Genomic DNA, 24,463 nt, shown 5'->3' with positions numbered 1-24,463 from the left:
GGTTGTCACCAAGCAAATATACTGTTGTGTAAATAAATTACTTTTTCTCCTACTTGTTTCTGTTCATAGAGAAGCTTTCCCATCTGTCACAACCTCCTTTTGTTTTACTGCCATCTAGAGTAACCTTCTGTCATCAACTACTTGCCTTTTCAGTTCTCAGCCATTCACTGTTTTCCCTATTTTTCCTCTGCAGTACTTAAGTACTGCACCAAATGTATTCTAGAAAGTACGGAGGCCTTCTGAAAACATCTTTTGTTTTGGCTTGTATTTACCTTGAATGCATTGCACTATGTTCAATTCTAAATGTTCTGAAAAAAGACATCCTTCATCAGCAAGCCCTGTTTAGGAGCATTGTCACTTCCTCCTTTGCTCATGAAAGATGTTAGTATTCCCTTGGTTATCTCTCTATCCAGTCCGTATTGCTGGACTGCTTTGTAAAAGAGTTTGCTTCTAAACTTTCTCACAAAGAAGGATGGGGAATGCTAAAAAAACCCCAACAAAACAACAAGAGAGAATCCTTTTACAGATTGTTCTCTAAACTACAGTGGTTCAGCTGAGAGAGACACCCCTAAGCAGGAACTTCTGTTGAAAGGGATAAAGTGAAAACAGACAAAGAATATGCTTTTTAAGGCTCTTACTGCTAATACAATGAAATATCTGGACATTTTCCTTTTCCAAACATCACCTTGACAAGTAGTAGATTTTTGTTAAAGTATTTCATGTAGATGACTACACCCATAAAGTAATAACAGGCTTGTGGCTTCTTTACAGCGTTCTGGTTGTGCAAAGAAGAAAGTTCTTGTTGCCCGAGTAAGTATCATTTTTTTTCTTGTAGGATTGTAGGCCTGCTTGTAGGATTTTGGTCCAACCTATACCTAATCTGTCTTAATTATACCTAATTTTTCCCTAATTGAGTTTTCACTAGTTGATATTCTCCTAAATAAGGGGAAAGTAAAATAAAATTACTTGGGTATTTGCTCTTTGGGTGAATTTCTTTAAAGAAAGTATATATATGAAAAAAAAGACATGAAAATCATGCTTTGAAGTATAGGACAGCTCAAATTCTTGTTCTTCATTAAGCACATACAGAGTTGGTCCAAGCTAAAGTTAAAATTAAATGAGTATCATACAAACAAAGGACAGCTAAGATTTTAGTTGAAGAAAGATGGAATAATAATGTTTGCTAATTTATTGTGCTCAGCAGCTGTGTAGGAGATACAGATATGTGTATTATATAGTTGCAAGTCAGACTCAGTAGTAGCCTATAAAAATTATGTGCAAATAGCCTTTTATTTTATAATAATGCATTCCTACTCAATGTACACAATAATGAGTCTGCACCTGTTATAAACAAATAATATGGAATGAAAAAAAGATCTGATCATAGAGTTTTCATCTCCTAATAGTAAAAGTTATTGTTTTTTACAGGACACATCACATGTTTTAAGCAGAAGAGCCTATGATATACAGGTAAACCATTCTTGTCACTTCTTCTGAACTTCTGCTGGTAGTGGTAACCTTGCAGCTCCTTGTGTATTACCTACAAAAAAGAAGAAGGATCCAGCGTCTACAAAAGAGAATTAATTCTGTTTAGGGTTAGGTTGTTCTTTCCTAATAGAACTATGTATTTTATTTTATTACCCTTACAGATAAATGTGTCATTTTTTTGTTTCTTCACAGAATGCATCTTCTCCTTCAAATAGCAGCCAGTCTGACATCCAGGTAATAACATAGTGTCAACTGAATGATATCAAGGAGCTTTCTGATAAATTACATTTCATTTTGAAAATTAGGTTCCAGTAATTTTTCTGTGCTGCAGGATACCATTTTGATTTGACAACATTTTCCCTATAAAGTTATAATTTTGCACAGTTGTAAATAGTGATATTGGGCCCAGAATACACAGTTTCTTCTGTTCCTTCACCCCACCAAGCAGGTAAGAATTGCAGGTGTTTCTTTATGTAACATTTTGTAAAATTCATTTGAAAAATACAAACTATACCGTTTCAGATTCTTTTTTTAGAAATATTCATGCTCTAGTGATGGTAATGGCCATACATATAATTGTTTTATTTAGCATTTGGTAAGAAGGCATATGTTGGGGATTACGTATTTCTGTTACAAAAGTACATCCAGCTTTCATATTCTGTAGGATTATGTACTGCTGAAGCAGTGTATATATTAGAGAATTATGAGAAATTTAACTGATCCAGAGTGGGACCTTGTTCTGTTTTTTTAGTATCTTATCTTGTATTGGTACCTATCAGCTTCCCAGGGATCTGAAATCCTGGTACACCCAGCATTATGTAGATTTAACATTAGCATAGTCCTCTGTCTCAGAGAGTTTGACATTTAGTTCAAGGGTACAGATAGATCTCTGAGCTCTGGAAGGTAACTGTTTTCTTAATTAGTTTTCCTAATGCCCATTCCCTGTGATTTGTATCCAGTCATTTAATTATGTTTCCTCCTAATTTATGTTTTCACAGTAATTCAACAGGTTATGCTTGTTGGTGCAGGGAAGTAATAGAGTTTGTGTTAGAGTTTCTCACTACATAGTTTTATACTTTAGATTCTAATAAAATGCTTTAATAAAATAGAATTGTTTTTTTCACAGGGTGGATCATTTATTGCAACCAGTGGATCAAGTAATCAGGTCAGGATTTCTTTTATTTTTAAGTCGTTTTGTTCAGATATCTTCCTGGTAATTAAACTAATTAAATTCAGGAGTCAGTGTTTAAGTAGTTTTATGTAGAAGATTGGTGATGTTATCCATTACTTTGTAAATGAAGTCACCCTATTCACATTAAATTTTTCAGAAGTGGCTCTCTGAAATCACTTTTTAGCACTGTTTCAATATAACGTGTTTTATTGGTGATAGCACAATGGTGATACTCCTGACTACCCTGATACTTCTCTCCTGCTGAGGCATCTGTCATTGAGACATCACACTTAGAGATGCACTATCAGCCTGGCTTCCAAAGCAAACATAAACATACACATCTGTCCTTTCCCCTCATTTGTTCTACGTACAGGAAAGGTCACACCTACTCTGCAGTCTCACAGGCTTTCTTCCCCTAAAAAGTTTTGCATCTGAAATAAGATTTTATTTTAGATTTCCACAAAGCAATATTTGTTTCCTTTTTTTTTTAATTTGTAGGGTGGTTGCATTTGTCCTGATGGAAGCAGTGGTCATAGACAGGTAATTATTTTTCTAAGTTTATACTTCCTTCTATATAATGGAGTATTTTGAATTAATCACCTTGTAAATATGAACATTTGGTTAACTCTAAACATTAATGGTAATTTCCTTAGTATGGGTAGAACTAGACGCAATTAAATGAAAGAATGAGTTCCACTTAACTGCATAATTACCATTTGGCCACTTATTTTCTGTAAGTGTGCTTGGTGATCCAGATGCTCTGTCACTTGACTATTATGACCTAATTATTCATTAGTTTCAAAAAGCAGTCAATATACCTCGTAGTAACCACAGTATTTAGTTGCATCCAGCTTAGTTTCCTTGTCTTTCTCACTGGTACAATAAAATAACTGTGACTAAAAATATCAAAATATGTTGATATTTCAATATGTCAAAATATATTTCAAAATATAATATCTTAAATCAACATTTAAATTGTTCTTTCCCCTAAAGAGAATCGCTGAAATTTCATTTTCAGTTGCACTGGATAACCTTTTCTTTTAGGCAATGCCTCTGTGCCAGGAAAAAGGCCAAGGAATGCGCTTATATGGGCATTATAGGCTAGTTTTACCAGGCTTCTGGCTTTTAAAGTCATCTTGGATTTTAAAGTCACCTGTCTTCTATCAGGATACATATTTCTTAACCTTTTATTGAAGCTGTATTTACATAAACCCATTTGAATGGTGTAGTATTTTTTTAGTTTTCGATTTCGACAAAAAGCATTTTGTGGATTATTCTTTCTATTAAAAAACCCATTCTATTTAAGCAGACTAATTGTATAAAGAAATTACTGCTTTGTGAACTTAACTTCATTAACTTAAAATATAGCAACAGTAATTTTGGTCAGGTACAATACCACCTCTTTCATCTAATTGAGGCTAAGCAGTAATCATGACCTACATGCTTTAAAACATAAACTAGTCTATTAAAATAAATAATACTGAAACTTCATTGAGGAAAAACCTTTTTATTTGTTGCGTGATTGTATAAAAAAAGCCATTTATAAGCAAAAATGTGGAGATCTTTATGCAAGTTTTCATTCTCATAAACATTTTCTTTGCATGATTTAATTGGTGAAAAAAAACCCCTTAGTTTTTAACAACTTGGTTGGGAGAAGAGAGTATATTTAATTGCTATCAACAAAAATTTTCAACATGAAGAAAATAAGATGTCAAAATTGGACACATCAGAAACCAATTCTCAGTGCAAATGTGTCCTCTTTGATACACAAGAGCTTGTTCCAGGTTTGCAATCATATCAGCAGATCAAATTTAGTTTTGATAAACTGTGTAGCAATAGACTTGATCTTTGCCTCCAGCCAACAGTAAAATTCAGTGATCTTTGCAAAGGAATAAACTGAATTTAAAAATGAACTTCATTTTCTCTCCAGGGCCCTCTACACATGGCAGCTACAGTGCTTAGATTAGAATGTAAACAGACTGTCCATGAGAGGTTACATTCTAATAATAATGAAAAAGCAAGCTACAGATAGATGTACATGTACAAATAAACTACTATTTATAAATCTTACATAAAAGAGAGAGTCATCTGCTTCCTAAGGAAGTGGTCACAGCACCAAACCAGACAGGGTTCAAGAAGCATTTTGAAAATACTCTCAGGCACATGGTGTGACTCTTGGGGGCTGGTCCTGTGCAGGGCCAGGAGTTTGACCTGATAATCCTTTTGGGTCCCTTCCAACTCAGATTATTCTGTGATTCTGTGATTCCTTGAAGATTCTTCAGCACAGGAGAAAAATTCTTGCAAAAAGCATTCTTCTAGATTTAAAAGCTGTGAGTTACACAAAAGTCTCTTCAAACCTGAAGAATATTATAAATTAAGAGTCAAAGCTATACATATTTAAACTATCTTGTTTCAAGGGAAAAAATGGTTTTACTCATGTGGATCCCCAAATTCCTCACACTGCAATTGTTCTGCTTTTTCTCCAAGCTTCATTTAAAGGCAAGATCTTAGTCTACAAATAGTCTCAGAGGAAGCAGCCTAACCATAGAATAATACTTTCCCCGTTTTGTATATAAGGGGGAAGTGACAGTAATAGTGAATGTCACGTACTGGTAAATAGTCTTCTCCTTTAAGTGGTAAGCTGAAAAATATGCTCTCCTAAGTACTCTTTACACTTTGGAAGTTCAGTATTCTGGCAATTTTTAAAAAGACCATCAAGGTCATGATCGTTGATAACAACATAGAGTCTGCAAGGTATGACATAGGCTTCTGTAATTAGAAAGAGTAAAATTAAATGTTAGTACTACTTCCAGATGTTTTAACCTGAACAGGAAATAACAGAAGCTGCTAAAGTTTTCCTTATCTCTAACAAAAAGTACCAACCAGCATTCTCTTTTAATGGTTGCTGTAATGTTTTATTTGAAAGAATAGAAATTCCGAATGGACTCATTTATGTAAATGTTTGCAAGAAAATAGCTAGTTTATGTTTTCATTTCAGGGAGCTCCAGGTTCTTCATACAGCACATATTCTGGTAACCAGGTAAACATTCAGTTAAAATGCCCTATTCAGAAGTTCCATCTAAAACCTTCCCTGAAGGAGTAGCCAGATATAAACCAGTAACCCATTCTGTCTTCTGCACAGGGAGGGCCCTTCTTCTATCCTGGAGGATCCTATGGACAGGTAGTTGTTCTTCCTCTCTCACCAGGATAATACAGACTCCCATCCTCCTGGTTCCTTCACCCCCAATATTGTGGGTGCTATGACATAGTGTAATACAGACCCACCCAACTGTTGTCCTCTAGAGCAGAAAACTTAAATTAACCCTGATGTAACCTGGTGGTGAGCAGCTTCACAGGGAACAGTACAGAATGGTCTTTGCAGTTTCTTTGCAGAATTCAAGTTTCAGCAGGCTAAGAAAATTGCTGCCAGATTTCTTTCACTTTAACAATAATGGTCTTGAGTTTTATTTAGGCACCTAAAAATTAGCTTAAAATTGGGAGACAGGCTATAAAGTGAGAACCGGGTATGCAGGTATTTAAACTCTCATCTGCAAGAAAATAACTGGTCTGTGCTTTTCTTTCAGGGTGGCCCAGGTTCGTCCCACAGTTCTTACTCCGGTAATCAGGTAAATTCTGGTCACTGTGCCTGCACAGGAGCAGACTAAGAGTATTTTTTGAGAAAACAATTCAACTACAAACCAGTAAATTTCTATGTTTGCTCTGCAGGGAGGGCCTTCCTTCTATCCTGGTGGATCTTATGGACAGGTAGGTGTTCTTTCTTGTTTGTAGAGATAACAGAGTTCTTTTATCTTCATTTCTATATTCCCCATGTAGTGGCTGTTGTGAAATACAACACCCAAAAGCTGAGTCTATAATAACACCTAAGAATTATATCAGCTGTTTGTACCTTACCACATGAAATCTGTTAGAGAAAAAGACTCACTTATGCTTACAACTTTCATGGAATGATCTTTCATCTAACTAAAAAAAATAGTGATAAAAAGTCCCTTCTTGTTCAACAGTATTGGCCTTGAGTGAGATTCTGATACCTTGGTATTTCCACCACCCGGTTTGCAAGAAAATAGCTAGTTTATGTTTTCATTTCAGGGAGCTCCAGGTTCTTCATACAGCACATATTCTGGTAACCAGGTAAACATTCAGTTAAAATGCCCTATTCAGAAGTTCCATCTAAAACCTTCCCTGAAGGAGTAGCCAGATATAAACCAGTAACCCATTCTGTCTTCTGCACAGGGAGGGCCCTTCTTCTATCCTGGAGGATCCTATGGACAGGTAGTTGTTCTTCCTCTCTCACCAGGATAATACAGACTCCCATCCTCCTGGTTCCTTCACCCCCAATATTGTGGGTGCTATGACATAGTGTAATACAGACCCACCCAACTGTTGTCCTCTAGAGCAGAAAACTTAAATTAACCCTGATGTAACCTGGTGGTGAGCAGCTTCACAGGGAACAGTACAGAATGGTCTTTGCAGTTTCTTTGCAGAATTCAAGTTTCAGCAGGCTAAGAAAATTGCTGCCAGATTTCTTCCACTTTAACAATAATGGTCTTGAGTTTTATTTAGGCACCTAAAAATTAGCTTAAAATTGGGAGACAGGCTATAAAGTGAGAACCGGGTATGCAGGTATTTAAACTCTCATCTGCAAGAAAATAACTGGTCTGTGCTTTTCTTTCAGGGTGGCCCAGGTTCGTCCCACAGTTCTTACTCCGGTAATCAGGTAAATTCTGGTCACTGTGTCTGCACAGGAGCAGACTAAGAGTATTTTTTGAGAAAACAATTCAACTACAAACCAGTAAATTTCTATGTTTGCTCTGCAGGGAGGGCCTTCCTTCTATCCTGGTGGATCTTATGGACAGGTAGGTGTTCTTTCTTGTTTGTAGAGATAACAGAGTTTTTTTATTTTCACTCCTATTGTGTCCTTGAATGATTGAAAACACTTTCTTGGGAGAATCAAATTAATCCGCCTTTTTTATTTTCTGTTCAGGGAGGGTCTTCTGCTTATGATGGCAGCAGTGAATCCTACGGTCAGGTAAATACTCTTTTTTTTCTCTTTGTGTAAATGTTACTGAGGGCCAATACTCTGAGTGAAGTAAATATACAGCTATATCTGTATTTTGGCTCTCACTACATTCTGATGAAAGTGGTCTTTTCTTTGAGGAATAAGTAAATTTGTATATATTTTTAACTAAGTAGCCTGGAAGTTTATAGGGGAGTAAAAGGTGGGATGCATCCAACCTTTACGGCTTATTCTTCTCAACAATGCTAGCTTTGAATTACCTGTAAGATAAAGGTCTCTTCAAAAGTGGGGTTAGAATTTGAGTTAAAAAGTATGTTACATTAGTGTTTTACAGGGACATAACTCTGAGTTGCCTAACCATTCTGATAACTAAGTAAATAATCATATTTTTAAATCTGCCAAAAAGGAGATCCCTACAGTAAGCATCCAAAAAAAAGAGTCTGTTTGCAATATGAAAATAATTTATGTTTTCTGAACAGGGTGGATCTTCCACATACAGTGGTTCTGACGCTTATGGGCAGGTAAATGTTGTCTCCTACATCAAAAGCTTAAGCTTGCTGTATTGGTTCTTATGTGTCCTGGGTTCTATGTTTCAGTTACTTTTAAGTGACCACGACCACAAAAATGCCATTTTAACTTTTGTTTCTCTTTATTTTTGTAGCAACTTAAAATGTTTCCATAATGTAGAGAACATGATGCACTATGTATGCTGTTTTTAACTGTGCCCTGTGACTATTCAATGCTTTAAGTACTTTATTGTTTATGCATTAGCATAACATTTCCTCATTCAAAAGGAAAATATTTTGTACATTTACTTTTACACACCTTACTTAGGCAGAAGCTGTTGAAAGTTTAAAAAATGGGATTTTTGAATATAAGGAATTAAAGCTTTGCAAATTAACTTCATTGGAAAGTTTTTCCTTATAAAAATGCATGTCTGCAAGGAGGGGGCTTTTTCCAGCCTCTTCTGCTTAAGCAACAGATAAAGTTACATATTTTTTCTTTTTTTGCACATTCCCTAGCTTAGGTAAAATTGGAGATTCTAAGCAGTTAGTTAGCTTTATTCTTCTATTTTATATTCTCCACAATTAAGAGCATGTAAGAGTCCTTTTATATAAAAATAAATGGTTTTCATTTTACAGGATTCACTTTCCATGGGAGGCAGTGAAACTGAAGATAGTGTAAGCAGTTCTTCTCAACAATATCAATATCATAATTCTCTACCTTTTAAAGTATCTAGGTGCTTACATGGACCTTTACCTTATCTGGTGTCACATGATAGTGCTATGCATGATAAGGACTTCACAAATTAAAATTGCAGTCACAACAGTTCTGACTTCTAACAATCTAACATTTTTTGAATTGGTTATTAGAAGTAGCAATTACAAAGAAAACTCTTTTTATTTCACAATTTCCATCAAAACTCAATATTAGTATATGACTACTTCCCTCTTTCCATCCCCAATTTGCGCTACACTTACTTTGCTTTGCCAATGCCAGATACGTAAGATTCAAGTTCCTTCATCTATATATTGCATAGGAATGGTCTGTTTTCATATAGTGTGGTGAAAACTGCCTGCTTTTCCTAGGAAGATGCCTTTTCTCCTGACTAAAGTATATTTCCTAATAATTCTGCTGAAGCTGTTTATAAAACTTTACAATTTTAAAGTGTTTTCCAGGGTCCTCGTTAGTAGGAAATTGCTCTGTGCAAATAATTATAAATTCAGCTGTGCACTTTAATCACAAGTATACTGGTTCAATAGCTTCAATGCAGTTTCTATATCAAAATCTTCTTATGGATATTTAAGAAAGCTAAAATATGATACTACAGAGGGCCCAAAAAGCCCTCTGAAAGAAACTAAGATATAACAGTAGATATGCACCATGTCTTGGTCTTAAAAAATCAAGACAGCTTTCCAAATGCTGATGTTTTTCACTGAAACATTCTGGAGGAAATAAAATAGATTGAGATGTGATCTCATTCCTTTATTTCACTATATCAGGATTCAGCTTTCAAAATAAAGAAATGCCATTCTCCAGAAATGAGCAGAGAAAGAACTTGTAGACTGCTTATCCTACAGCCTACATCTTCAACCTTCCCACAAGCAGTACTTTCCTTTGCCTTGCACCCCTGCTTAGAAAGAAAAAGTAGTATTTGCCATGGCAATAACTAGATTCTGATATTTTTTAGGATTCTGCCTTGCCAACTGGTGACGGCCAGAGTGAGCGGGTAAGCCCTCCTTCCTTACGTATTGCCAGGTGCTGGCCCTAGTGCTTGGCAACTGCCAGCACCTAAATTTCATCTTGTGTGGAAACCCTGGGGCAGCTTCCAGTGGGGGACAGAAAGTCCTCAAGCACAGAGGGAATGAGGGTATGGCTAAAGAGTTAAAGTTCTGCTAGAAATCCCAACTGATGCTGAGGTGTGCTCTTGAATCTCAAACTTACATCACAAATGCGATAGCACAATTTGTTCAAGTCCTTGCATTTTTTATATCATTGCTTTACTGCAAAGGGCTTCAATACCATCATTTATCCAGCACTTACTCTAAATGCAACCCTTTGCTTTGTTATGCTGCATGACTTACTTATGAAAGCTTCCTTTTTCCTATTATTTTTACATGGCACATACTGTAATTATTCTAACGACACAGACTGATAAATTATTTTGTTGGAGATATAACTCTTCCAACTCTTGTATCCTAAGGAATATCTTCTACCAAAAGAGCAATTAGTCATGAAGGGGCATGTGCTGTTTTATACAGAAAGACAACAGATTTTTTTTTGTTTTTCTTGAATAATCCATGACAGAAAAATAAGGAATGTGGAGAAGCAAGAAGGAGTGTTTATCTTCCACTCTGATCTTTCCAGTTTTGGGGGTTTGGTTTTTTCATGTAATTTCAATACATTTTTCCAGGATTTTTATTCCCCAGGAGGCAGCCAGTCAGGTGGACATGTAAGCATCTATTTTATTTATTATTTACAGTTCCCTTCCAAAATGGCTGTACTATTTAAAAATTATCCCAATGAGTATATTACACCAAACCATTTATTTCCCAGAATATCATGACATCTGGCATCATGTCTTGTGAAATCAAACTGCAAACTGTTTGAATAAAAAAATTAAAAATTGTGTGTGTACAACAGTCTTGCTCTCCAGAAGCCATTTCAAACAAAAATAAATTGGGTCTTCTTTTTGCAGGGATCATCTTCTCAAAGTGGTAGCTATGCCAGTGGACAGGTAAATACTAAATCTTTATATTTTTGACCTCAAGTACCTGTCATACAAAAGTTTGAGGCCTCATATTGTATTACAGCAATTTTTAATCTGTGAACAAGATTGATTCATTCTTCCTTATATATCTCTATGTAAAAGTCCAAATGCAAGCAGAGTAGTCAAAATACAATTCATGTATTAACTGATGTTTTAACACCAGGAAAAATGAAAGTAATACATATTTGGCATTAATTTATATATTTTAAATATAAGTAAGTGATTTTTATTGTTTTCAGGACTCATCTTCATCTGGAAGCAGCCAGTATGGTGGGCAGGTGGGAATTTTTTTTTCTTTGTTGTTATTGTGAGGCATTTTTGCCCCCAATGTACATATTTCAAGAAAATATTACCAGATTGGTAATACCTAAGTTTCCAGACTACTCTGTGGTTTATTTTATCCTCATTAATCTTTCTATAGATAAAACTGCATTCTCAACCTGATAGATCTTTTGAAACATAGTTAAAAGAGTAAAAGACAATACCTTGTATTTAAATGCACGTGTCAAAGTTTTTAAATGAGAATGTAACATTTATAGGGTTCACCTTCCTCAGGAGGCAGCCAGTATGGTGGACAGGTATGATTTTCTTTTTTCACAGTCTTCAGCTGGGCTAGTGTCAGGCACTCAAATTTATTTCTCTTATCCTTCCTTCACAAGAACTGTTTCCCTTCACCACAGTCCTTTTTGCCCAAAGCCTCAGCAACACATTATTTTCTCTTGCCGTGTCATTTGGACATCCTGCAAGCCAGAGTAGCCAGTAGTAACTGTTTGGCACATGCATCTGAGTTTCTGTAGCTGCTTTGGTGCTAAATAAATTTCATGCATATTGAAAGTGGAAAGTGAGACACTGAATGGTGAACTCCTGGCCATCTCACAGTCAGTTTTATCAAAGTAGAAGTCACCTGTTTTCTGTACCATCTGTAATATGAAACAGTACTGCATGTACTCTAGGTGCTCTGGCCTGTTTAGGAAAAAAAAATTGCTTTCTGTAGTACTACTCAGTATTTTTTACTCATCCTTTTGATGAGTAATGTTTCTAACATCATAAAAATTGTAAGTAAGAAAATTTGAAGACAAAAAAATTAGCAGTATGTTGCCCCTTCAGAACAATAACTGCAGGAATAGTAGCATTGGATGAAATAGACTCAGTTCTAGAAGTTGGGCAGTTAAGAATGTAGTTTTATGGTTTGCATGCCTGGGATGGTAGAAATAATTTGAGTTGTAACTAGAACCCACTTCAGTCCTGTGCCCTTGATATCTTAAATAATTTCTGCATTCTTTACAGGGTGGATGTGATTGTTCTGGGGGAAGTTCTGTAAGTGCTCATTATACATTTTCTTTTACTAAACTATTTAACTGGAAAATTATGTAAGATCCTATTTATTTCCAACTTACTTATTTGAATGTACTCTTAATTTTATATTCATGGTTCCTTTGGTGACTTAGATGTTTCTGATATGGTAGGAGTTTTCTCATTATGCCAAGATTCACTGTTACAGAATTATTGAATCATTTAGGTTGGAAAATGCCTTGAGTCCAACCATTAACTCAGCACTGCCAAGGTCACCACTAAACCATGTCCCTAAGTGCCACATGTACATGTCTTTTAAATACCTCTGGGGGTGGTGACTCAGCCCCTTCCCCAGCAGCCTGTTCAGTGCTTGATAATCCTTTCAGTGAAGAAATTGTTTCTTGAAATCCAATCTAAGCCTCCCTTTGAGCAGCTCAAGGCCTTTTCCTCTTGTTTTATTGCTTGTTACTTGAAAGAGGGACCAACCTCCACCTGGCTACAGCTCCTTTCAGGGAGTTGTAGAGAGCAATAAGGTCCCTCCTGAGCCTCCTTTTGTCCAGGCTAAACAACCCCAGCACCTTCAGCTGCTCCTCACACAGCTTGTACTCCAGACCCTTCACCAGCTCCGTTGCCATTTTTGGACACAATCCCACACCTCAATGTCCTTCTTGTAGTGAGGGGCCCAAAAGCGAACAGAGGATTCAAGGTGGCAGCCTCATCAGTCCCCCCTCAGTATAGGGGGACAATCACTTCCCTACTGCTGCTGGCTGCATTATTTCTTATAAAAGCCAGGAAGCCCCAAAGCTGGCAGTGAGTTGCATTCTCTGAGCAGTGATGTCAGTTACCATACAGTATTTACAGAAATGTGTGCCTCTTCTCAAAAAAAACCCCAAAAGACTGCATTAAATAGCAGAATTGATTGACAAAAGATCTATCATGAAAGGAAGCTAAAATAATACCAAGTCAAATATTTGTATCAAAAATCAATGTTCACCAAATTTAAAACAAAACCAAAAACTGAGTTACTTCTCACTTGTGCTTTTAAGTCCATATGAAATTATTTAAGGACTATGAAACAGGGTAATCCCTGCTTTCTAAGGCAGATCATATGTGGTCAATCAACATGTAGCATGTAAAGGACATTCCTGCACCTTGGGTAATACTATTATATCCTAGGCAATGAGTTATGCGTAGATATAATATGATACTTCATGATTTATGATCTTCTGGGCCAAAAAAAGGGGTTTTTTCTCTCTTGGCAAATTGATAAAAATAAGTGTAAGTGTAATTCATTTCAGGCTGGGATATTCTTCCTTTGAAATGCCATAGAACAGGCATTCTAAGGTTTTGTTTAATTTCTAGTTTATGATCAAAGACAAAGGCTAATTTTCCTTTTCTTTTTTCCTTTCTAGGGTGGATCCTCTTCTTTAGTCAGAAGTGATTCCTCTGCAAATGTAAGCAATGTTCATTAGCTTTTAAGTGTGTCCTCTGTTTGCTTTATCAATTTAGTGGCCAGAGAGGATAAAAAGAGTCAGTGCCTAATAGAAGTCATACACTTGTGAAAATAACCTACTTTAGGTACAATTAAAAATACACACAGGACATTCTTTTTAATTGTAACTAAAAAATACACACATGACATTCATGCAGCGCTCCCAGTTTCTCTTTCCATTTGAAACAGTTTTCATTCAAAGAGAAGCCTTACTATGAAAAATGTTGTCACAAACACAGGTAGATACCAGTATAAATATTTACTTTGGGAGCCAATTCCATTGGCTTCCTTGGAATTATGTAAAAATAGCCCCCAAGAACAATGATTTATGTGATTGTATTCCTCTTAGATCATTTACTGCAAGAAAGTTTAGTATTAGTATTTATGTACTACTATCTTTCGAGAAGTTTTGCTTCAAAATACTTCTTTTAGACCAAAATAACTGGTTGTTTTGGTTTGTTTGGTTTTTTCCTCAGGACTCATCTTCTTCTGGAGGCAGCCAGTACAATAGCCAAGTAAGCACTCATTCCAAAAGGAGAGACAGTTTGCCACTTCTGAAAACAATGGTTATTCATTCAGTCAATTAAGTTCAGTTTTTATATGGGAACTGGGTAAAAAGAGCAAAAGCTCAGGAAATGAAATTCATCACTGGGTTAGATATGGACTAAAAATTACAACAATGGGTTTTTTAGCAAAAACCACCCTTGTTTTGGGAAACTTGCAAAATGAAGCTCACAAAAAAAATACGCATGGGGAAAGAATGAATCAAAACGCATCATTTTTTATTCCTATTTGACCTAATTCCACTATGAAGAAAAACAAATACAATCTCCCCTCTTTAAAGAGACCTCTTATTGTATGAAGTTTCAGTAAATTTTCTTAGTTTGGTTTTCAGAGTCCTGTTAGGTAGCCAATATTTTACTGCTAGCTCTGGCCCAGCATTCAGCTTTCCAAATAAAAAAAAAAGCCACTCTCCAGAAATGAGCAGAGAAAGAACTGGAAAGAATGGCACTTTAACCTTTCCAACATGTCATACAAACAAAGCACTAGGTCTTTGCTGTCCACCCTTGCTAAGGATCTCAGGTATTTTCCCAATTTACCATGCTCAACTTAAATTATAGTTATTAAAGCATTCTGAAAATCCTGCTCACCTGTCTTCACTCTTACCTTGCTCTCATGCTCCTGTTGTCCTGGCAGAATCATGTTTTGCTTTAAGGAAATCCTACTGCAGGTAATTCACTCATCTGGTATTCTTTACAGGATTCATATTCCTCTGGAGCTAGCCAGTATGGAGGACACATAAGCTCTTACTTTTTAATATTTTATATTATATATTTGTTTTATAAATATTTGACTCATATTAAGGACCTCAAGAAATTTGACAGTGGTCTATACTCTGTAATAATATTGTGAACTGAAGAAAGACAAAAGCCACAGAGTTTATTCTGGGATAATTATACACAAACATTCAAATAACAAAATGTAGATGTCTTTGCCACTTCTTTTCAGTAATTAGATATTAAGAAATAACTAGTTATCAATTTTTTTCCAGGAGTCATCTTCTTATGGAGGCAGCCAGTATGGTGGACAAGTAAGCATTAATAGTCCCCATTTTTGTAGTTCATTTATTGTCCACCTGTCTGTCTGTCTTAGCTTTAATTTAATCTAAAATCTTTTCAGTAAATCTTACTCTGTAGTGTTTGGATGCTACTGTGATTAAACAAAACAAGTTCAGATAAAGATCATTATCCAAGACTAAGAAAAAATAGAATGTGAAATATATGGTTGACTCAATTGACTCCTGAAATTTGCAGGACTAGACATCATGCCTCTGAAATATATCAGTACTTAATGAAACTAACCAGAATTTTTAAAGCCTCATTAAATGATTCGATGAGTCTATGAAATAGGTATAAAAAAGTTTCAGTTTCCACTTTTTGTTTATTTTCAGGGTTCACCTTCCTCAGGAGGCAGCCAATATGGTGGACAGGTGAGTATTTTTCCCTTGTATTGTATTTCCTTGCATTCTTCCCTTGCTACTTTATCAAAGAGATTTGGTAGTTCTCTGTGTAAAAGAACATTTTAAGGAGATTGGGGTTTGGTTTGGAGGTTTCTGTCCATTTTTTATCTAATTTGTTGCTTAGTATATAATGGTTATAAATGTATGTGATACCAAGCCACAGAAGAGTTTTTAAGATGGAATTTCTCATGCATCATGGTAAATGCAGATGAGTTTCACCCATTTTGGCACAGTCTGGTTTGGTACACTCACAGTTCTGCAGTGAAAGAAACTGGCTACTCCTTCCTATGGAACATGGTTTAAAGGGGTACTATGACATGGATATAGAGGTCATTTGATTCTTTTTTGCTCAGGGGTCACCTTCTTCAGGAGGCAGCCAGTATGGAGGACAGGTGAGAATCTCTTCCTGTGTAGTTCTTATTCTAACATACAGTTTCTACATCAAAAATCGCTTCTTCTATATTGACTGAAAAAAATATTCTGTGAAAACTCGGTTCATCTGATAATAGATAGGTATCTAAAGGGGTATGATCTGAAGCAATACAAACACTATGGAGATCTGCTGCTTCTGTTGTATTAAATGCAGTTCTGATCTTGTTCGACCCTCCAACCTGCCCTGCTGTTGTCAAGGTTTCTTAGCTCTAAGAGTAAGGAGTGGCTGGAAGCAGATTTATCCCTTCTCTACCTCATTTCCATCAGCAAAATGCAGAATCAGAGTTGGTGTCTGAGAAGCAGTATGGTTTCTAATTGGAAGAGGGGAGAGGGTGAGGAGTGCTAAGAGGAGTTCCATGCCCCTGTGAAGTGAAAGATGAGGGATAGGGTTCCCAGTGCTGCCTAGAGGTATAGCCTCTAGTATGGAGTGACACATAAAGCAATAGGCTGAGTGTTTATCTTCCTGTAATTTGTCATTGTGCAAAAGAGGCAAAAATAGTGTTTCTTTAAAAAGCTCTCTAAGAAGCTTTCTGATTTGAGAAATAATTGGCACCTTTGCTTCAGGATCCATCTTTACCAGGTGGCAGCCATTATGGAGGACAGGTGAGAATTGTTTTTCTGTTTATGAGTTGTTTTTTCCATTGTTCACTGGTTGGGGGGGGAGGTTTGTGAAAAACAGAATATTTTTTGAAGGGGTGTCTTACACCAAAACAGTGTTTAGGCAGAATAGATCTGACTTTCTGCTGTGTCAGCCCACTCACATAAGCAAAACACACAAGGCTGCTGTAAAGTAGGGCAGCAGCACTACTCACACCTGCCTGAAGCTGACTTTGATTCAAACATCATTGTTCTGTTTAAACTGCAGCCACTGTAAAGGCCTGTGGATTTCAGTGTTGTTATAAAGTAAATGTTCATGTCCCTGGGGCACTTAAATCCATGGAAGACAAATGAAAGTGTGTTTTTCTGTGGCAGGTCATAAGTTAAAGAATGTGCAACAAATATAAATGGTTTCTCATTTCTTTAGGGTATAGCTTCTTCAGGAAGCAGCCAGTACAGTGGACAGGTAAAACTTCTACTTTCATGGTATTTGCAGTTTGGGTACACAGTTCATCAGGAAAACAGACCCATATTTTTTGCAAAAAAGGAACATTGTAAGATAGAATGGCTTTAAGCCAGACTGACTGAGGATTGCTGAGTAGGAGTCTGTCTGGTATTTCAGATCATGTTAAGAGCAAATGATACAGGGGTCTGTGGCATGGAAATGTTTCTTCAACGTATCATGGTTTAAGAAAGCCAATTTTTTGTGCAATGTTTAAATGCAAGCAATTTGAAAGACTGACAACGACAGAGAACAAGTGAAAAGGCTACCCAGAAACACAGAAGTAATTAAGTTACTAATCTTTTCCAGGGCTTTTCTTCAGGAGTCAGACAATCTGGTGGACAGGTAAGCTTTTTTCCTCTCTACTGTTCAGTTCTGCTAGTGTCATATACTTACAAATTGCTTTGTGTAACTTTCCTTCACAAGAACTGTTTCCCATCACACATTTCATTCAGATTGAATGTGGAAAGTGAGACACCAAATAGTGAGCCCCTGGCCACCTCTCCCTAAGCTTTATCAGAGTAGAAGTTACCTAATAGGCCTCCACTGGAAGTCATCTAAAGAGCACTGTATGCATTCATAGAATCATAGAGTTTGCTGAATTGGAAGGGATCCATCAGGATCCTGTCCAGCTCCTGGCTCTATGCAGGACACCCAAGAATGACACCATGTGTCTGAGAGCATTGTCCAAATGCTTCTTGAATTCTGACAGGCTTGGTGCTGTGACCACTTCCTTGGCAAAATTCTAGGTGCTCTGATCTCCTCAAGGGAAGAAAAAAAAAATCTGTATTACTATTCAGAATTTTTTACTCACCCTTTTGGTGAGTAGGTTTTTACTGTAAATTTTAAATGAGAAATTAGAAGATTCTATTTAAAAACTTGATCAGTAAGTGCACAGCTAGCCTAAAAGGGCAGCGAAGGGAGAAAGAACCTTTTTAAGTGGAGCTTGATAAGTTTATGAGCAGTGCTTTATAGTCCATTTTCTTACAGTAGCAGAATGTGAGTTGTAACTAATTCAGAGGCCTATTCCAATCATAGATCCAGGAAAGTAAGTTTGGTTGTGTTTTGTACAGGGTGGGTGTGTGTGCCCCGGTGGAGGTTCAGTAAGTATTCTTTGTCTTTATATATTTCTCATAGTATGTACACATACTGGAAAATTCCCAAGGAACTCCATTTCTTGAAGTAATTCTGTCTGTGAAGTTCTGTGTATGATGAAAGCTTTTTCCACATTATGCTAAAATAAGCAATTTTGAATCTGCTAAAGACAAAAATATTAAATGACTTGCAACCATAGTATTGTATTCAAAACTAGCTACTCAGTTTGTAAGACAGGCCTGGGACTTTTTTAAGAATCTGTTTCCCAAATATCTCATAGCAGACCTGTTGGGTTTTGGACTTTGCTGTTATGATAGTTATTAACAGTATGATTAAACTAGTGAAACTTAGATCTAAAATCTTGGCTCCAAATGCTTTCAGAATGGAGCAGAGCAACACATTTGGAAAAGTTAAAGCTATTTCCATTTTTCTGTCTAATTAGTATATTTCCTATTTCTTTGTAAATTCCTGAAAAAAAAACAAAAAACCCCAAACATACAAAATCCCCCCACTGTTTTGCTGAGATCAAGTTAATTTACCTCCAAAGGAGGGTTCAGTTACCTGTTTTTTCAGTACAGTCAAAATTGCTTGGATGACTACTTCTCTTTCTTGGTCTGTGTAATCAAGCAAAATGACATGCCCAAGTAATACAACTCATGGAATACATGCCAATTCTGAGACTCAAAAGTGCTGAAAACAACATATAAATTAGAATTTATATAAATAGAAATTATAATAATAATAATTTATATATACATTATATATACACACATATATATTACTTTACATACAAGTCAAGATGAATCAGAATAGTAATCAGTGTGAATGACTTGATCATTGCCATAGGTCAATATGTTCTCTTGGTTTTCCTCTTGTGATATTGAAGTTAATACAGAGTAAACATTGCTGTTTCTGTTGAATACAGGGCTCTTTCACAGGAACCAATTACCATGGTGGACAGGTAGGCAGTTTGTCTCTAACATTTACACACATTAGTTCCTCAGGAATAAACATGGCTCAGGTGTCATATTTGCCCAGAAGCCATTAAATATTGCGTTCAGTTTAGTCACAGAGATAGGTACAATAATTCCAGGAGTGCATGGAGCTTTTATTCAATCACTCTAGTCATTTCAGTTATATTCTTCTACATACAAGAGCCAAAATTTTACTCTGTAATTATAGAAGCTTTCTTACTTACTATCAGTCTCCTCAGTATGATTTATATGAGGTCCAGGATTTTTTTTTTTTTTTTTTTTTTGCCATTTAAAATTTTTGATGCTATTAAAAAAAGTATTTATCAAAATTTTGCATTCTTTTTACAGGGCTCATATTCTGGAAGCAATCAGTATGGCGGACAGGCAAGCTACTTTTCTTTGTTTTCAAGATCTTTCTACTTGCAATTTATTAAATGAAAAATATCATGCAGTGCAATTACTGACAGTTTTTTAGAGTCGTTTGCCTCTTAATAAATATTTGAAAACAGGGACTGTTGCTCGGTAGCTGAAATGGAGTAGCACAAACAAATTTCCATTTAAAGAAATTCCATAGATCATAATTCTAGTTGTTTTATGTCAGAATGCCTCTTATCTCAAGTGATTATTTTAATTAACCCTTTTTATGTTTACATGAAATACTTGGAAAATTTGAGACAAAATATAGCAGTAGATACTGCTTTAAAAATATAAATTCTGGTGTGTTGCAGGCAATAATACTACTTTCTTCTTCAGCTTCAACTCAAGTCTTCCTGTTAAGCATGTGCCATATGCAGACTGTTTGCCACTGATTCAGAAATGTTACTAGTGCAAATAGCTGACAGATGAAATGGATGACTAATTCATAAGATGGAGCTTATTTTTCATTAGTATTACTGTGTTTGCAATGTCTCACTCTACCATACTAAAACAAATAATTTCTCTTTACTCCACTGGCAAGCATTGGAGTTCAGTATCACTCTATTAAAAAGATCTTATAAAAAAAAATCTTATGTAGAACAGAGAGGATTTTTAACAGCTGCAAATCAATTTTTTTCCCAAATTATCTCTTTGGTAATAATAACAATGTTTTTACAATAATACACGATGCTCTCTGAACATGTCTGACATACCAAAAAATCACAAATAAAGTCGATTATTTTTTTCTCTTTAACAGAGCTATATGTAAGACTCTTGTGATCCATTTATTTATGTAACAGAACAGTCTTAGCAGGTGTTTTGTGCCTGTTTGTCCAGTTTACTACTTTCAGCTGTTGAGGAACTTAGAGGCATTAAGTCAGAAGTCTTTCACTACATCTTTTTAGATTAATATACTTTCCAGATTATTACTGAGATCTCATGTCAAGAGTCCTGTGATGTTCCATTCTGCCCAGAAAAAAAAAATAACTGCTGTTTATTTTCTGTAATTTTTTTAATAGGGATTTTATCCCTCAGGAAGCAGCCAGTATGGTGGGCAGGTGAGTATATTCTCTTTCCATCCCATCACTCCTAACTCTTCCCTAACATACCTTCTCGATCAGGTCAGTTAGTTGATGCTGAAAGATGCACTAATTTGGCCCTTTTAATAAGTTTAAACAGTGGAGGTTATACAGATCGGAGTCGTTTCAGTAAGGTGAATAAAAAATTTGGTTAAAATTACTCTATAGTAGAGTTACTGCTCTGTGTAAAACATTCCTCTGAACATACTGTAGTTGCCAGGCTCTATTTCATAACACTGCTTTCTTGATTCAAATTGCCATTGTTGTGGTGTGTAGTACAGAGTGTAAATTTTAGGTACCTCATTTACTTTTTTCTGTTCAAAGAACACCCAAATAAGCTTGTCCTAAGTACTGCAGAAATTGTCTCAAGACAGTGATAGAAGATCTTTCATTCAGTTAATACAAGTTTGATTGTCTTCTCACAGGGAGGCAGACCTTCTGGAGGCCGACCACATGGTAAACCAGTAAGTACAAACCAATCAAATTTACCTTTCTTTTTTCTTATACGCCCGTTAAAAAACCTATATCTAGTTAGTTATGGACTAGACAGTTTTCTGAGAATTACTTTAATATGCAAAGAGTGTCACATGATTTACTTCTCTGGGATAGTCTCAACAAATGCAAACGCAATATTTATTTTCATACAGTTCATGGCTTTGAGACAGCACTTTACTATGTAGCTGAACTTCTAGTAATCACAGAATGAGACCACTGGATTTTTATTTGTCTATGTCTGTGTGTGTGTGTGTGTGTAAGGAACTTCTGAACAGCTATTTCTATTCAAATTCAAAATAATCATACACTTCGTGCTCAGAGCTCAGTTTTTCATTGATTTTGGATGCATTGGTCTTAAGTGTTTCTGTCTTGCTTTGAAGAAAACACTTCATTTTCAAGGGAAATAATAGTTGCCATTTAACTATGCATATTTTCAACTTCTACCATTTCAGACTACTACTTTTACTATGTAATTTGGACCTTGCTCTTGTCATTCAATGGCAGGAGATACAAATATTTTAGCTTATCTCTTATAGAAAAGAAGATGTACTTTTTATTAAAAAGTGGCTATAAATGTTACATTTTCTAATACATGAATCCTAAAGGTGAGACATTTTCTGTACCTATTTGATGGCATTTCTTAAAGACTTAATGCTTGTAACATTTCCTGTTGGCAATGCCATTCAAGTAAGCAGAGCCACTTCACCAGAATACTGAATAAGATGCTTTCAGAACATCTAATTATTCTGTATCCACTTTTATTTTCAACTACCTTTCTTATTAGAGTTTTCTTTAAGTAGGAGCTGTAGAGTAAAGGACTCTTAACATTTGCCTTTTTTTGTTGGTGGTGCCCTTTTTTTCCCAAATGTAACCATAGACTGATACCAGATGAATTATTGTTTAATTGGATCTTGTTATTTTTTCCATTCCATATATTAAACACAACTACAAAGCAGTTCTTTCCTCTTGGGAATTTTGTATTAAATTGTCAAATACAACATTTGAAAGAATACTCAGAAAGATATTAAATATTTGTATTTCAGATAAGGTTTGGCCTGGGATTTTTGGATGACTGGATACAAAACAGTGTTCATTCTTCTGTGGTCTTTTATTCCAGATAGCAAGAATATTTAAGCACAAATAGACTTAGAGTCAAAACCAGGTATTTTTTTCCAGGGTTCCTCTTCCTCAGGAGGCAGTCATCAAGGAAAGCCAGTAAGGATATTTTTCTTTCAGTATTCTGCAACCAAGTTAGAAATGAGGATATTGGGTTTTAAGATAGGTAACAATAATGAAGGTGAAATTTAAAATTATGTTACAATGGTAAATGTCTGAGAAAAATCACCAATAAAAATTGGTATATTTTGTTCAAACTTGAACCTTAGGATGAGGCAGCATTTATTCCTCCCACAGCACAGTTTTGATATACTCTGTTACTTACTCATAGGAACATGCTTGGGTCATTCTAATAAGAATGATGCATTTAAATATCGGGGCAATTGATTCAGTTTCCAACTCTGTAGTTCAGACAAGACAAATTGCTTTGACCCATTACTCTGAAACTGTTCATACAATAAAAAGGACACAGCTGTGCTTACTTGAGACATGCAATTAAAGTAGGGGGAGAAAGTGCAGTGAAAATGGTAAAATCAAAATCACTACCAGACCCACTAATAACCAGGGCATTTTCAAGCTGCTCTGTGCTCTTTGGACACTGTTCACTGCAGTCTTGTATGACAAAATTAAATAGTTCATAATTATTTCACAGGGTGGCGCTGGCTCAGGAAGCACTTACTCTGGGAAACCGGTAAGAATACTTTCATCACAGCACTTTCATCTTTTTTGCTTAGTAAACAAAGAACCTGGGTGGTGGAAAGAGCAATTTTGGGACGAATTGGTCTAAAGAGAACATTCTGTATTAATATTAGTTCAACTTTCCTCTTAAACAACTTAAAATCATGCTGTGGGTTAAGCTATTAAAATATTGATCATAGGAAAAAAACTGTGTTCAAAACCATTGGCTGGGAACACCTCTATAAATGTATTTGTTTGTTTGTTTTCAGCAATCACCTTACTCAGGCGGCAGTCAAGTGGTAAGAACTTTTCCTCTTCGTAGTTTCTACTGTTTTCTTCCTATACATGTCACAGAACACTGAAATCTGTCACATTTCCTACATATGAATAAATATTTGAGAACACGTGTGCAAAATAATAAATGAAATAGTCTTAACAAAAATGAAGAGAAGTGGGACCACATAGGTGCTTTATACTTTTGACCCTGATTATCACTGAAAGACACCTGTTGATATAAATGTGGCACGTGATCTTTTCACATCAGAAGTGTCTACATAATAGAAGGGGCTAATAGAAAAAGATTTTTCTGAAAATTTCTACGCTTTTATAATAGTGAAAAAGAGAACTAATTAGGAATGGGTTTATCAAATGTCTCTTTTTTTTTTTACAGAGCTCTGCTGGGAAGCACTCCACTCCTCAACTCCTGATGTTATTCAGTGTCTTGAGTGCCTTTGCTCTCTCTGCTGCTGTGTCAAAATGGTCTATATGAACTTCTGAAGGGTTACTTGACATCCTAAACACGGATTATATTCCGTATTATTAGATTACTGAATGTAAGAAAAAAATACCCTTAAGCCAAATTGGCAGATGCTACTTGGCTGTTATGTTGCATGTCTAGCTGGTATGTCATGCCTCTCATTAGTTTACCTCTGGTTTTAGTCATTAGTAGATATCATTAGCTGTGTCAGTGTTTTAGGCATCATTTTAAGAGAGCATATTGTACCCTACCTATATGATTTCTTTTTATCCAATAGTGAATGCAATGAACACCTACCTGAAATGATTGGTGTGACAAATGAATACTTAAAAAATATTTGGTTATTAACCAAAGCAGACAAGGTGTAATAAATTGTTATACATGCAAACTGAGCACCGTGCCTCGTAATCATCGCATAAAACAAGGCTAATGTAAGCATCTAATAAGCAGTTCTCCATGGGACAGAAGAAAAGATGCTGAAGTAGTATCAGAGTATTGGTTTTAGTCTTCTGTAATCAAATGCAAATTCAAAATGGAGATTGTAAAGAAAA

At 35.8% G+C, this 24,463-nt stretch overlaps 1 protein-coding gene across 1 annotated transcript in view; it reads left to right on the top strand.

The window, feature by feature from the left end:
• Positions 1–23,958, top strand: part of LOC309576059 (uncharacterized protein) — a gene marked incomplete at its 5' end in the record, with an annotated part of 48,106 nt that extends 24,148 nt beyond the window's left edge. Inside the window, 23 exons of the mRNA XM_082287022.1 lie at positions 6,244–6,285; positions 6,386–6,424; positions 7,353–7,386; positions 7,495–7,533; positions 7,662–7,706; positions 8,174–8,215; positions 8,837–8,875; positions 9,886–9,924; positions 10,894–10,932; positions 11,205–11,243; positions 11,505–11,543; positions 12,253–12,282; positions 13,671–13,712; positions 14,227–14,265; positions 15,303–15,341; positions 15,702–15,740; positions 16,124–16,162; positions 17,611–17,646; positions 20,807–20,845; positions 21,292–21,330; positions 23,130–23,168; positions 23,425–23,454; positions 23,826–23,958. Coding sequence (XP_082143148.1) covers positions 6,244–6,285; positions 6,386–6,424; positions 7,353–7,386; positions 7,495–7,533; positions 7,662–7,706; positions 8,174–8,215; positions 8,837–8,875; positions 9,886–9,924; positions 10,894–10,932; positions 11,205–11,243; positions 11,505–11,543; positions 12,253–12,282; positions 13,671–13,712; positions 14,227–14,265; positions 15,303–15,341; positions 15,702–15,740; positions 16,124–16,162; positions 17,611–17,646; positions 20,807–20,845; positions 21,292–21,330; positions 23,130–23,168; positions 23,425–23,454; positions 23,826–23,924 — 946 coding nt within the window. The 3' untranslated portion in view covers positions 23,925–23,958. The remainder of the gene's footprint in view (positions 1–6,243; positions 6,286–6,385; positions 6,425–7,352; positions 7,387–7,494; positions 7,534–7,661; positions 7,707–8,173; positions 8,216–8,836; positions 8,876–9,885; positions 9,925–10,893; positions 10,933–11,204; positions 11,244–11,504; positions 11,544–12,252; positions 12,283–13,670; positions 13,713–14,226; positions 14,266–15,302; positions 15,342–15,701; positions 15,741–16,123; positions 16,163–17,610; positions 17,647–20,806; positions 20,846–21,291; positions 21,331–23,129; positions 23,169–23,424; positions 23,455–23,825) is intronic.
• Between the last annotated feature and the right edge of the window lie 505 nt (positions 23,959–24,463).

Source organism: Coloeus monedula (genome assembly GCF_965178545.1).
Source record: "Coloeus monedula genome assembly, chromosome: 9".
Lineage (NCBI taxonomy): Eukaryota > Metazoa > Chordata > Aves > Passeriformes > Corvidae > Coloeus > Coloeus monedula.
Note: the sequence above shows the minus strand (reverse complement) of the source record. Positions and strands in the feature narration are given on the sequence as shown.